The 13414-nt window shown below is 50.1% G+C and overlaps 1 protein-coding gene and 2 long non-coding RNA genes across 4 annotated transcripts in view; 1 reads left to right on the plus strand and 2 right to left on the minus strand.

Annotated features, from left to right (window-relative positions):
* Positions 1 to 3637, minus strand: part of STAT6 (signal transducer and activator of transcription 6) — a 13363-nt gene extending 9726 nt beyond the window's left edge. Inside the window, exons 1-3 of the mRNA XM_005611327.4 lie at positions 3438 to 3637; positions 721 to 857; positions 185 to 323 (exon numbers count right to left, since the gene is read on the minus strand). Coding sequence (XP_005611384.1) covers positions 185 to 323; positions 721 to 836 — 255 coding nt within the window. The 5' untranslated portion in view covers positions 837 to 857; positions 3438 to 3637. The remainder of the gene's footprint in view (positions 1 to 184; positions 324 to 720; positions 858 to 3437) is intronic.
* On the plus strand, positions 3620 to 12409 carry LOC138924841 (uncharacterized). Its single transcript, XR_011440149.1, has 2 exons — positions 3620 to 3775; positions 9363 to 12409. It is a non-coding gene; the product is annotated as an uncharacterized lncRNA (long non-coding RNA).
* LOC138924839 (uncharacterized) lies at positions 5991 to 9578 on the minus strand. Of its 2 annotated transcripts, XR_011440147.1 has the most exons (3): positions 9491 to 9578; positions 6834 to 6917; positions 5991 to 6179 (listed from the first exon to the last, which is right to left on the minus strand). It is a non-coding gene; the product is annotated as an uncharacterized lncRNA (long non-coding RNA). The 2 variants fall into 2 exon arrangements; XR_011440146.1 differs by lacking the exon at positions 6834 to 6917.
* Positions 12410 to 13414: the final 1005 nt, after the last annotated feature.

A 13414-nucleotide genomic window follows, 5' to 3' on the forward strand; every position in this document is an offset into this window, starting at 1 on the left:
ACTGTAGACTCCAAAGTTTTCATGCATTTGCATGCTTTTAAAATCTAATTTGCATGCTAGCTAACAGCTAACCACAGGAAAACCAATTTGCTTCCAGCATCCAACCAATTTCTTCCAGCATCCAATGCTCATCCCAGCTCCACTCTGGCCACACCCCAGCCTTGTCCCCTCCCCTCCTGCTCACCTCCAGGGTGCTGATGTGTTGCAAGATGGCGCTTCCCTCCCCCTGCTCTCCGGCCAAGGTCTGAAGGTGCTGGAGAGTGGCAGAAAGTAGGGCACTGGCCATGTTGCAGCAAAAGGCATCTGAGCCAACCAGGAACTCCCTGCAGGAAGATCCGGATGAGGCAGCCTCAAGTCAGGGCTTCCTCAGCTCTACTGACCCTCCATCCCACAGCAAACAGCAAACAGCTCCTCCCCCATTCTCCATCCTCTGCAGCCTCATCTGTGCCCCTTGTGCCCCAATTTCCCGCTGTTAGGGGAAGTACCCTTGCCCCAGCCCTGACTTCATCCTCTTTGGCTCAGCCTTCTAAGTGGGTGAGGGACACCATGTGTCAGCAGGCATAGTCTGGTTGATGTAGCACAGACTCCCTGCTAAATCTAGGCCACCACACGGTGAGTCCAAAGTCCCAAAATGCGAGGTGGAGGAGAGAGATAATCTAATGAGAAGGAAAGTGGGTGGGGGATGACCTGGGGGACCAGCATGGGGCAGCCAGGACTCACCAGGGCTGGTTTTCCAGCCAGTCACCCAAGAGATGCCGCAGGTGTTGGGGAAAGTCGACATAGAGCCGCTGCAGCTTTTCTGGGGGCATCTTGAGGACCAGACCCCACACAGACATGATCTGGGGTCAGGAGGGTGCCTGGAGGAAAGGAACAAGGCCACTCTGAGAGATGCCCAAGAAAGTTGGCCTATGTTGCGGGGTGGCCAGGGACCTCCTGTAGACAGCCCTCCCAGAGACCACTGTCACCACCACTCCTCTCACAGCCAGACCACCTCACACCAGGGACATCCTTGGTCAATGCCTGAGACAAGGTACTCCTTTCAGTGGTAGACACAGGGGTGATGGGATGGAAAGAGCTGAGCTTCAGCCAGAGGGGTGGGAGATGGGGCAGCAGGGAAAGCCCTCTGAGAGAAGGCAGAGGACATGGGCTGCTGCCCAACACCGGGCTCGGTTCTATGGGCAAGGAACCTCCCCTCTGTGGACCTGATCTGCTCATCTATAACACATGAGGCTCAAATAAGTGCAGAACTTCCCAAACTTTTTAAACCAGTAGCCAATGTTAGTTTTAATCTGAGGAATCCCAATTATATAAGATTGGAGTTTCTCTGTTGAAAGCAAGTGTGGTAGGCTAGGAACACTTCTGCTCTTACTTCCCTCTCCCCACCTCCTGACCCCAAAGCTGCCCCTGGAGAAAGCCCTCAAAAGTCCAGGGCTCCATGAGATAAGTTGAAGACTACCCGGCTAGATGGTGAAGAAGAGGATGGTAGAGCAATAATAGCTGCCATTTATCAAGCACTTACAATGTTTGAGGGATTACACTAAGGGCATTATCTCAGAGCCTTGCAACAATTCTTAAAATAGATAATTATCCTCTTTCATAGATGAAGAAACCAAGTCTCAAGGAGGTTCTCTAACTTGCCAAGGCCACTCAGCAAGTGAGTTCCAAAATCAGGATTTGAATCTGAGTGAGGATTAACTACCACATTGTGCCCTTGGGATCCCTTCCAGCTCCAAATCCCATCATCCTAAGAGCAGGGGGGTGTGGCAGGAGAAGATGGGGAGGTCCAGCAAAGGGGAATGTAGAAAGAACTTAGGAAGAAGATGAGAGAGTGGAGGAAAAGTGGGGTTAACAAGCCTGGAGTGAGAGCCTAGAAGGCAGAGAGGAAGCTAGAGGGCTAGAAGGCCAAGGGCAGAGAAGAAGAGGGAGAGAGGAAAGGAGGAGATGGGAGAAGGAGGGGAGAGGTTTTCCTTGGTGGGCTGCTGGGTAAGGTGGGTAAACCAGTGGTTTCCCAGGGGTCTCTCAGTTCATGTTTCTCATAATGTCCCTTCTCATAGATGAGGGGGAGGATGGGGATGGAAACTCCCTGGGTCTCCCCCACCCCAGTAACCCCGGGTCCTCTTGTTGCACTTTTAGCCTCTCCCCTCCCCCCAGGACTCCCAAAGGAACGGAGAGCAGAGGGGCCCCTTCTCAGGGACTCCTGCTCCAAGACCATCTTGCCCCTCCCCCCAGCACTTTTCTCCCAAAGGCAGACTCCTTCCCACTCCTGCTCAGGGTCCTCCAACAGGCCTTTCTCTAACCTCCTCGGGGTGAGGCACCTTTTGGTGGGTGCTTCAAATTGAAGGGAGGACTCCATTGTCTCTTCTGTCCTTCTCTCCTGTTTCTCATGGCGCTCAGACCTTTGACCCTCTGCCCCTACCCAACTGGGGACTGAGGTCATCCCCAAGCCACAGGCAGCCCCCCTTTCCTCTCTATCCCCTTGCGGAGTGAACAGCCTCCTGGCACTGCCTTGGCTTCAACTCTCCTTCCCCACTCCATCTCCAATATCCAGACATCAAGAGGCCAATAACAAGGCTGGGTGGGTTGGCCTGCCAGGATAGGGGCACCTTCTGCTTTAAGCCCCCCTAGAGCGGCAGGGCGGGAGGAGCCACGGCGGGAGGGGGCGGGGCCAGCGTGCCCGTCCCGTTCGATCCGGCAGGGAAGCCCGATGTCCCGGATCCTCCGAGGCCCGCTTAGTGGCCTCGACCCGATCACCTCAGCCCCTACATTCCCGAGTCCTCTGGCCGTGGGATCTCAGGACCAAAAGTCACAAGAGCTTCTCTGAGTTGCCCAATGTGTGTATGTGGCGGTGGGGGCGGGGGGCGGGGGAGGCGGAGCCAGTTCAGCACGAGGAGGGTTAACTCGGCGCCGCCCGCCGGGAAATCTCGGCGTCTACAGCAGCCAAGCGTGGAGCAGTTTTGAGGGGGAAATTCCCCCTCCTCTGGGGCACCATGAGGTCTACATCTGGGGCTCGCTCACCCCCCCAGCCACACCCTTGAACAGTGACCTTTGTGGGGGGACCCGACAGGAGTTTGTCTAGGACCCCCTGCCCTCTGGCATCAACCTGCTAGGGAGGGGCAGCCACTTCCCTCCCACCCCCCAGAGGGCAGAGGGGCACCTCCTTGCCCTCCTTTCCCTGTCTTCACGTGACCCTGGAGGTGCGGGGGCGACGGTATGGAAAAAGTGACCCGTCGGGGGTGGAGTGCTGGGCCTCTACCCACCCGAGTCCTCTGATAGTTCGAAACTCCCCAAACCCGGTACCACCAGCTACTGAAACAGTTTCTCGGGGACCATCGACCCCGCCCAGGGAGAATCCTGAGAGGCCCCCCCGCTGATCCACCCCCCTCAACACTCATAGGCAGAGAGCCCCCACCCTCCCCTCCTCGGAGGCATCCCCTCACCTTGGCAACCCCTCTGCTGTCTTCTCCCTCTCTCAGCGGGCACTGCCAGGCCCCATGGGTCTGTAGCTCTGTCCAGCGAGTTCAGGGCTGGCCCTGCCAGCACCCCCCCTCCACCACTACCACCAAAAAGAAACACACACACACACAAACACACACACACACACACTGCTCTCCCGTCCTTCCTCTTCAGTGTAAGCACTGGCTGCCCCAGCCCGCTGTTTCCGGCTTCTCCGTCTACCCAGGTCCCTCCCTGGAGCTCTGACGACACAGAGAAGAGAAAGTGGGCTGGAGGAGGAAGAGGAAGAAAGTGGGGCGAGCATGTGTGCCTTCTGTGCCCGGTGAGGAAGCACGGGGTCGGGGGAGCCAGGACTGGGGCTCAGGGCCCTGGGGCCAGGCTGGAGGGGAGGCTGATCCCCACTTACTCTGTCCCCCTCAAAAGGGATCAGCTTTTCTCCAGAAAGTCACCTAATATCAAGCAGAGACATGCCACCCCAAACTGCCTCTCCGGTACTCAAACTTTCACGGGAGCCCGGGGTTTGGGCTCAAGAGGGACTGGACTCCCTGGGGCCTCTGGAAAAGCAAATCCCTCTGGGCTCTGCGCTCCCTCCAGTGGAGGACCCTGAAAAGCAGCCCGGGAGCTCAGGCTGGCCGTCAGGAACTCCTAGGTCCTCCTCCCTTCTTGGCGGTGAACGCCTTCCTGGTCCCGTGACCGCTGATGGGAGGGAGTGGGGGAGGGGACCCCAAAGCTCAGAATTCTGGAAGACTCCAGAAGGAGTCCTGCATACTCTGCCCCTCGTCCAAGGGTACTACTCCTCAGACCCTGGTAGGAGCCGACCCCAGCTGGAGTTGCTGCCTGCAGATTCCCAAGGGACAAGTTTGAATACGAATCTGCTGTGCAGCCTTGGTGAAGTTCCTATCTGTTTCTGGGGTAAACACTGAGACACACCCAGAAACAAACACACACATGCACAACTTCTGCAGTCACGAGACTACATACACACACACAGACACATGCTTAAACACACGCGCGGGCAGGCTCACAGACATGTCAGCACTCAGAGCCACATGCCATCACAATGAGAGACACGCTCACATACACAAGCCTTGCCCAGCTTCTGAGTCATCATCCTAACTAGCGGATGGTTTCTGCAGCTTTTGCTGGAGGAGCTGGAGGAGCCCAAGGGACCCAGAGAGGCCTTCACATCCCCAAACCTTGGAGATGTGGTGTGTGGAAAGGGTGGTTTCTGGGGGTGGGGGGGTGGGAGGTGGAGGGACGTTTCTACTCCCCTCTTTTCTCCCCAAGCAGGGCTGGGCTCAGCGGCCAAAGCTAGGCCTATGCTGCCCCCTGGTGCCTGAACTGATTCCCAGAACCCAGCTCCTCCCCCTCCCATCCCATGTGGATGAGCATGTGTGTGCAGGAGGGCACGTGTGTGGGGGCCGAGCCAGGCAGCAGAGGATAGCGGTTAAGAACTTGGACTCTGGAGACAGGCCGCTTGGGTTCAAATCCTGCCAGTGCTGCTAACTGCACAACTCTGGGCCGTCTACTCTTTGTGCTTCAGTTGTGTCATCGGTAAAATGGAGCAAATAGTCTTAACTCATAAGGTTGTGAGAGTGAAATGAGATAACATATTTGAAGGCTGAGGACAGTGCCCAGCAGGCACTATTTTTATGGCCCAGAATAAACCAGGCATGAGGAAGGCAGAAGGGCCTCCAGCCTACATAGGAGTCCCCGGATTTGGGAATAATATTAGCGCAACAAAGACAGTGCCTCTTGGAGCTGTGTGTGTTTCTGTGTTTATTGTATCGGGAAGGCAGTGAACGGAAGAGGAAGGGAAGCAGGATGGAGAGGGCGGGCAGGGAGTCTGATCCAAGCAGTGTGGGGTTGCAGCGTGTGCAGGCAGAGGGGGCACCTGGGAGCAAGCACACATCCACAGACAGTGGCTGAAATCAGGCTTTGCTCTCTAAGGGGCTCAGGAGATCCAAGTTCCCCAGAACTTTGGCAAGAGGAGGGGAGGAGGGAACGCAGTCTCTAACCGACTGCTTTTGAGGGTGGGAAAGTGAGGAGCCAGTACTGGTAGGAAAATAATATTTATTGTCATCCTCTCTAACTGACTGCACCAATGGGGACGCTGTGATAGCGTGGAAAGAACCCAGAATTTAGAGGCCAGTCTGGCTTGGGTCTGACTCCACTTAAGAGCTTTGTGACTGTGTGTCAGCTCTTCAGATGGAGACAATAGTTCTGTCCTCTTCACACGGCCTAGGCTGCAGTGAGGAGGCACTCATCGTCAGGTTGTGCAGTTGCAGGGTTGGTTGGACTTCCAGGAATGCCAGCCCCACTTGCACACTCTGAGGGCGAGTGCCTTGCCTACCCCCTCCTCTGGGCCCTGCCATCCCACCAAGTGGCTATAATGATGGCACGAGAGAAAGACAAGGAGAAAAGAACTTGGTGGTCTGTGAAGTGCAGGTTGCAAAGCAATAGTGAGTCAGAAGATCACTTTGGTGGCTGTGTTAGTTTGCTGGGGCTGTTGTAACAAAGTACGAAAGCTGGGAGGCTTAAACAACAGAAATTTATTGTCTCACAGTACTGGAGGCTGGAAGACCGAGATCCAGGTGCTAGCAGGGCTGGTCCCTTCTGAGGGCTGTGAGAGAATCTGTTCCGGGCCTCTTTCCTTGGCTTGTAGATGACTGTCTTCATGTTCCCATGGTGTTCTCCCTGTGTGCCAGTCTGTCTCCAAATTTCCCCTTTTTATAAGGACATCAGTCATATCAGATTAGGGCCCACCCCAAAGATTTCACTTTGACTTGATTACCTCTATAAAGACCCTATCTCCAAATAGGTTCACATTCTGAGGTTCTGGGGGCACCTCATATGGCTAAGAATGTTCAAGGGACATAGGAATTCAACATACAAATATATGAATTTTCGAGAGACACAGTTCAACTCATAACAGTGAGCCTTGACCATCACTTTTTCTTAAACAAAGTAGAATAGAAGAGAATAGCACATATCAGAATGCATCACATAAAGTTAGGATAAGTAGTGTCCAAGGAAACTTGTGGCAGTTTTATATATGTATTTGAGGGCTAGGTCTTGATGTAAAAGATACTTTTTAGTGCAGGTTGTGATCAAAAAACAAAGCACCAGGTGGGTGTTGGTAACCATCACATATCACTTTGCGTTGCTTTTTAATGATTTTGTGGGTGTATCCTTCTTCTCCAACAAGAACATAAGCTCCCGGAGGGTGGGGAGTCCTATCACCCCATACACACTGCTGTGCAGCTAATAACAATGACATGCGTTCTTGCTAGTGACAAGGCCCACTATTTACAGAGTATTTACTCTGTACATGGCACGGGCTAAATGTTTTACAGATGCTCTCTTATGGAAAGACTGACCTTAGTGATGGATTGATGGCAGGAGCTCAGTACCTTTCACGGATAGAGATGAGTGGGGGCAGGTTCAGAGCACTGGGCAGTGGCCTGGGATTTGTGGAGGATTGAGGGTTAGAAGGGAAAGGTCACAGAAGAAGTGTGGGAAGCTGCTGTGGACCCCTAGCCAGCCCTATCTCTCACAACTTTGCCATTCTCCCCAAGTTCCCATCCACCTTGATGCCAGCTGACCCCTTAGATTAGAGGAAGCAGAGGCGGTCAGTTGGAAACTCCCCCGGTTTCCTGCTCCCCACTGACAGACACATTCATCAGCACCCACACCCTCCCTAAGGCTCAGAGGAGAGGGTGTCTGCCCCTGCCCACTGTACGCCCCTGCACCTGTGCTTAGGGCCCCTCCCTCCTGCCTCCTCAGACACTGTTCCATTAAATGTCCCCTCGATTCTCCAAGTCCCCAGCCTCTCACTCCCTAGTTATTACAGCTCTTTCCTCCCAGCCTATAAACATGTTCAAATCCCTCCCACCTTTAGAAAAGTAAAATCAGGGGCCGGCCCAGTGGCGCAGTGGTTAAGTACACATGTTCCGCTTTGGTGGCCCGAGGTTCACCAGTTTGGATCCCAGGCGCGGGCATGGCACCACTTGGCAAGGCATGCTATGGTAGGTGTCCCATGTATAAAGTAGAGGAAGATGGGCACAGATGTTAGCTCAGGGCCAGTCTTCCTCAGCAAAAAGAGGAGGATTGGCAGCAGATGTTAGCTCGGGGCTAATCTTCCTCAAAAAAAAAAAAAAAAAAAAGAAAGCAAAAGAAAATCAAACTGATAGCAAGCAAGCAAAGCCAGTCTTCCCAGAATCTATGTTCAATTAATTCAACAAGAATTTGTTGGGTGTCTGTTCTCAGGCTCTTACAGCTGAGAGGGGAAGACAGATGAATTAATGAACAATGATACTACAGGATATTCAGGGGTGTGGATTCCAGTGAGGCACAGGGTGCCATGGGAGCACATACAAAGGGCATCTAGACAAGGTAGGGGATAGGGGAGATCAGGGATGGCTTCCTGGAGGAGGTGATGCCTTAACTGAATCTTGAAGGAAAAATAGGAGTTATCCAGGCAAAGAACAAGAGGAGAGTTAAACCAGGAAGAAGATCTAGCATGGGCAAAAGCACGGATACTGTGGGAGCACGGTACCTTTCAGAAATGGGTAATAGTTGGCAAGGGGAAGCATTGAGGATTTAGGCAGATGAGTAATGTGATGAGGTTTACTAGGGAGACCATCCTGGCTACAGTGTGGAAGATGGATTTAAGGTGTAAGTCTGAAGCCAGAAGGACAGTTCAGAAGGTTAATCATAATGAGGAGACCTTTTGGCAGAGGAGTCAAAGTGAAGCATTGTGGGCGGAATCAAGACTGGTTAGGAAGAGAAGTAAAGACATGAGGAGCCAGTGGGTGAGGACAGAACAGAGTGAAGGAACTGGAAGTCTCAACAGACCTAAAGGCTGGCCTCTGTGGGAGCAAGGGAAAGAAAGAGCTGGAGGGCTGGAATGTTGTGGTCAGAGACCAGGGGGTGAGACATCAGTCTGGCCCTCCTGGGAGGATGTGGTACAGGTTTTGGCTATGCGAGTGTGTGGCTATGGCAACATGGAGGTAAGTCACTGGAGCTGAGGAAGGCAAGCAACCAAGGGGCCAGGGTGCTGCTGGACTACCTGCGTGAACACCGAGGCCATCTGGGTTTGCAAAAGACCTGAGCTAGACAGGAATATGGAGAGTCAGATGCCAGAGTCTTCAAGGAGTGTGGGCAAGTGACCAAGACACCAGTGGATGAATGATAACTAACATTTAGTGAGGGCTTATGTGTTACTTCAATTCCTACTTTAAAAAAAATCTAAGCACTGTACATTTTATCCTACAACAATACTGTGAGAAAGAACTATGTGCCCAATATGGTAGCCACGAACCATAATTCAATTCCTCAGATGCACCAGCCACATTTCAAATGCTCAATAGCCACATATAACTAATGGCTACTATATTAGCACAGACATGGGACCTTTCCATCATCACAGAAAGTTCTATTGTAGAACACTGATAGCCCTCATTTTACGGATGAGGAAGCTGGAAAGGTTAAGTAAACTGCCCAAGCCCAAAGAGCTAGGAAATGAGAGAGCTGAGGTTTAAACCCAGTTAGTCTGGCGCAAGGTCTGGATTTTGTACAGGTGTTCCCCTCTCGTGCTTTCAGGGGATGAATCTAATTGGTGTAGCCAATCATGGTCTTTCCATTCCCCTGGCCAATGAACCAGCCCTGGCCAATAGGACCTTAGGGGGCTGTTGGGTAAGATTTTGTTCTTCTTCAATGCCAAGTCCATATGTGAGGACTGGAACAGCTGCAACCATGTTGCAACTGTGAGGGGAGATACAATCAGTCACTGAGGATAGAGTAGCAGTGTGCAGAGGTAGAAAACTCTGATGAGTCACCAGCCCTGGATCTGCTCTAGAACTCCACTTTGTTCAGTCTACTTTAATTAGGTCTTCTGTTACTTGCAGCTAGATGCATCCCTAACTGAGACCTTGGTGGAGCCATACTGACTACAGGAAATGGAGAGCCCAGAGCCAGCCGACTGCCTATGCTCCTCCCACCACCCGTCTTGTGCACTGAGGAGAATAAGTGATACCTCTTTAAAGGAAGTGTCCTCAGGGAAGAGCCAGGTTTCAGACCAGCAAAGAGAGGCGAGGACGATCTGAGCCGAAGGTGGTCCAAGGGGGAGGTGGGGAGCAGTGCAAGGGTGGTCAGGAAGAGGAAGCACTGGAGAAGGGTGGATGCCCATTGAGGTCTGCCAAGGATGACAGGATGTAAGCAATGGCAGGGCCAGCTGATCTCAAGCTTCCAAATGGAGGCTTGGGGCTGTCAGAGGCTTACTGTGGCCAACAGACCTTCACCTCACAGAAGGACAAGTAGCAGCCCTAGTGGGTGGGCGAAGTCAAGCATCTCTGGATGGAGCCAGCTGTGGTCAGGAATGAGCCTCTGCAAGGAAATTCCAGCCCTCTAACTGGCACTCTAATTACGGTCTTGCCTCTCTCTCTCTTTCCCTGTGCAGCCAAACTTCTTGGGAAAGTTATTCACGTTCACTGCCTTCCTTTCCTCACCTCCTCAGTACACTGCCAGCTGGCTGCTGCCCCCACCGGTCCCATGAAACTGTTCTGGCCCATGTCACACATACCCTCCTAGGTGCCCAGAACGATGGCCTGCCCCTGTCCTTCTGTCCCTGGACCTCTCTGCACGATTCAGCACTGTTAGCTACTCTTGCCTAAGCCTTCTTCCTCTTGGTTTTTATGGTCCCTCTCTCCTGCTCTTCCACCTTTCTCTCTGGGTGCGCCTTCTCAGTCTCCTGCCTTCACAGGCTACTCTTCCTATGTAATCTCACGGCACCAAGGTGGCAGCATCCTAGAGGCAAAGCAATGGGATATGGTGGTTGAAACCACAGCCTCTGGGGCCAGGCTGCCTGGATTCAAATTCTTGCCTCACCACTTGATGGCTGTATGACATCCAATCCCTTATCAAGATGTAGGTCATTATCCTCACCCCATCCCCCAGGGGGAGCCACTGCTCTGACTTTTTTCCACCGTAGATTAGATTTGTCTGTTCTAGAATTCTTATAAATGGAGTGAAACAGGATGTGCTTTTATGTCTGGCTTCTTTTACTCGCTGTATTTGAGATTCATCTGTGTTGTTTTGTGTATCCACAGTTTGTCCATTTTTATTACTAAGTAGTAGCCCATTGTAGAGATATACCAGTTTGCTTATCCTTTTTTTTTTTTTTTTTTTTGGATGATAAACACCTGGGCTCTAGCCAATTTTTGGCTATCATGAAGAAAACTGCTATGAAGATTCTTGTTCAAATCTTTGTGTGAGCATGTTTTCCCTTCTCTTGAGTAAATAACTGAGAGTATAACTGCTGGGTCATAGGTTAGATATATGCTTAGTTTTATAAGAAACTGCTACATACTGTCCCCAATAGATAGAACACTTTACACTCCTGCCAACGCTGTGAGAGAGTTCCAGTTGCTCTACATTCTCACGAACATTTGGTATTGGCAGTTTTTTAAAGTTTTCATTTTGATGAGTGTGGAGAATTATCTCATTGTGGTTGTAATTTGCATTTCCTCGATGACTAAAGATATTGAGCACTTTTCATGTGTTTATTGGCCATTCATATATGTTCTTTTCTGAAGTATCTATTCAAATCTTGTGTCCATTTTTCTAAAAAATTGGGATGTCTTTTTATTACTGCTATAGGAATTTTTTTATATATATCCTGGATGACAGTCCTTTGTCATTTCAATGTTTTCCTTACCTATTTGGTTTACATATTCATTTTCTTAATGGTGTCTTTTGAGGAGCAAAAGTTTTTAATTTTGATGTTTCTTTTATCAATTTTTTTTCTTTTATGGTCATTGCTTTCTATGACTTGAGAAACTTTTGCCTACCTCCAAGTTATGAAGCTTTTCTGCATTTTCACCTAAAGGCTTTATGATTTTCCCTTTTATGGTTTAGGTCTATAATCCATCTTGAGTTATTTTTTGCATATGGTGTGAGGTAGGGGTCAAGGCTCACTTATTTCTCCCATATGGATATTCAGTTGTTCCAGCACCATTTGTTGAAATCTGTTTGCTTTCCTGTGGATTGCTTTGACACCTTTGTCAAAACCAAATGACATTTAAGTGTGAGTCTATTTCTGGCCCCCATTCTGTTATCAGTCCTTATACCAGTACCATACTATCTTGATTATTGTGGCATACAAGTCTTGAAGTCAAGTAGTATCAGTCCTCCAGCATTGGGATTTTTTTTTTTCTTTTTAGCGTAAGGATTTTAAAAGCTTCCCAGGTGATTCTAATGTTCAGCCAAAATTTGAGAACAATTCTAATTTGAGCCAAAGTTTCTAGATTCAGCATTCTCTGCCGCTATTCTCTAGGCTGACATGATAAACCAGTTAGTGCACTTGATCCCACCTCCTTAGCTAGAATCCGCTTTCTCTCCAGCTCTATGGCTGATGACTTAAAGACTTCATCACTTTCTCACCTGGCTCCCCACTACTTCTAGAAAAAAATTCTGAGTTCTTAGTGTGACTAAAATCACCCCTTGGGATTAGGCTGTCTGATACTTTATCCATCAATAAGTACCTTAAACTTTAGCCATACCATATTTGCCATTCCTCAGATGTTTTAAACTTCTCACGTCTCTGTGCCTTTGCCTGTCCTCCAGCCTAAAACATACTTTCTTCCTGTCATTGCTTGTCACCTCCTTCCTCTCTTTCAGCATGTAGCCTGGCAGCACCTGCCCTGCTCTGTTTTGATCCCCTTATCTGGAGTAGGTACCTTGCCCTGGTTCTCAGACCCTCTGTGCTTGCCTTTATCATAGGCATTAAGGTTCTGTGCTGTAATTGTCAATCATCTTGTTACAACCTCACCAAACTGTTTGCTGATTAAAGGCTGAGACTGTGTTGCCAGCTCTTGTCCCTAGTGCCTAGCAACATGCCTGGCACATATGAGCTACCTCATAAATGTTTATTAAATGAGTGAAACCTTGGCTCCAATCTGACTGTGATTTGGGGCAGATTCCTTAATCTCCCTGAGCCTCTACTTCTGTATCTACAAACTGGAAATAACCCATGTCAGAAGGTGCTTGTGAGACTTAAGTGAGTCAATCCATGTAAAACTCGTTGCATGGGCTTGGTACATGGTAAGCGCTCAAAAAAGCTTGGTTCTCTTCCCACCTTCCACCAGACCCTTAAGAGCCACCCTTCTTTTCACATTTCTTTAGCTGACCACTAGGTGGTATCAGTCTCTGGCCCGACATTCAGTCCCAGAGCTGCCCCCTTAATGCCCCGTCCCAGTGCCTGTTACATTCAGACAGGAAGGGGAGATGTTTAATGATTTGCTGGGCAATCCAAATAAGGAGATATCCTCTTCCCACGCCAACTTCATTGCCCACTGTCACCATTCTAGGTATCCCCGTCATAGACTGCAGAGAATTCCTCCTTGGTTCTGCACTATTTTGGTTATAATTCCAACCCAAGGACTTGAAGATGGAAGAAGCTTCTTAAGAACAGAAGTGGGGAGAAAGAGGAGAAGCTGAGGCAGAGAGGGATTGCATAATAAGTGCTATAAGAGAAATAGGGGGAAGAAGATGCTTACCGTCATATTCTGTTCGACAGTAATTAATTATAATTGCCTCTTCTACCAGGGCTGCCACCTCTAGTTCTAACACTCCTGTCAGCCTCCCCACCAATCAATCAAGAGTTCCTAACACTGAGTGGACACAAAGAAATAAAAGACATGATCCCCACCCTTAAGGAGTTTATGGTCTGGTTGCAGACACAGAATCCACAAAATTAAGTGCTAAATTCTAGGAACCAAGGCTGTCTCGAGTGCAAGTTTGGAACAGGAGAGATGGGTAGAGAGAGAACAGCAGGAGAGCTTCTCTGAGGAGGGTGGGGAGGAGCTGGGAGAACACTATAATTAAAGGCTCAGGTAGAAATATGCATTCTCTCATCTTAAAGAGACACCCTCAGCAGTTCACATACTGGAAAGAACCCAAG

Source organism: Equus caballus, chromosome 6 (assembly GCF_041296265.1).
Source record: "Equus caballus isolate H_3958 breed thoroughbred chromosome 6, TB-T2T, whole genome shotgun sequence".
Classification (NCBI taxonomy): domain Eukaryota; kingdom Metazoa; phylum Chordata; class Mammalia; order Perissodactyla; family Equidae; genus Equus; species Equus caballus.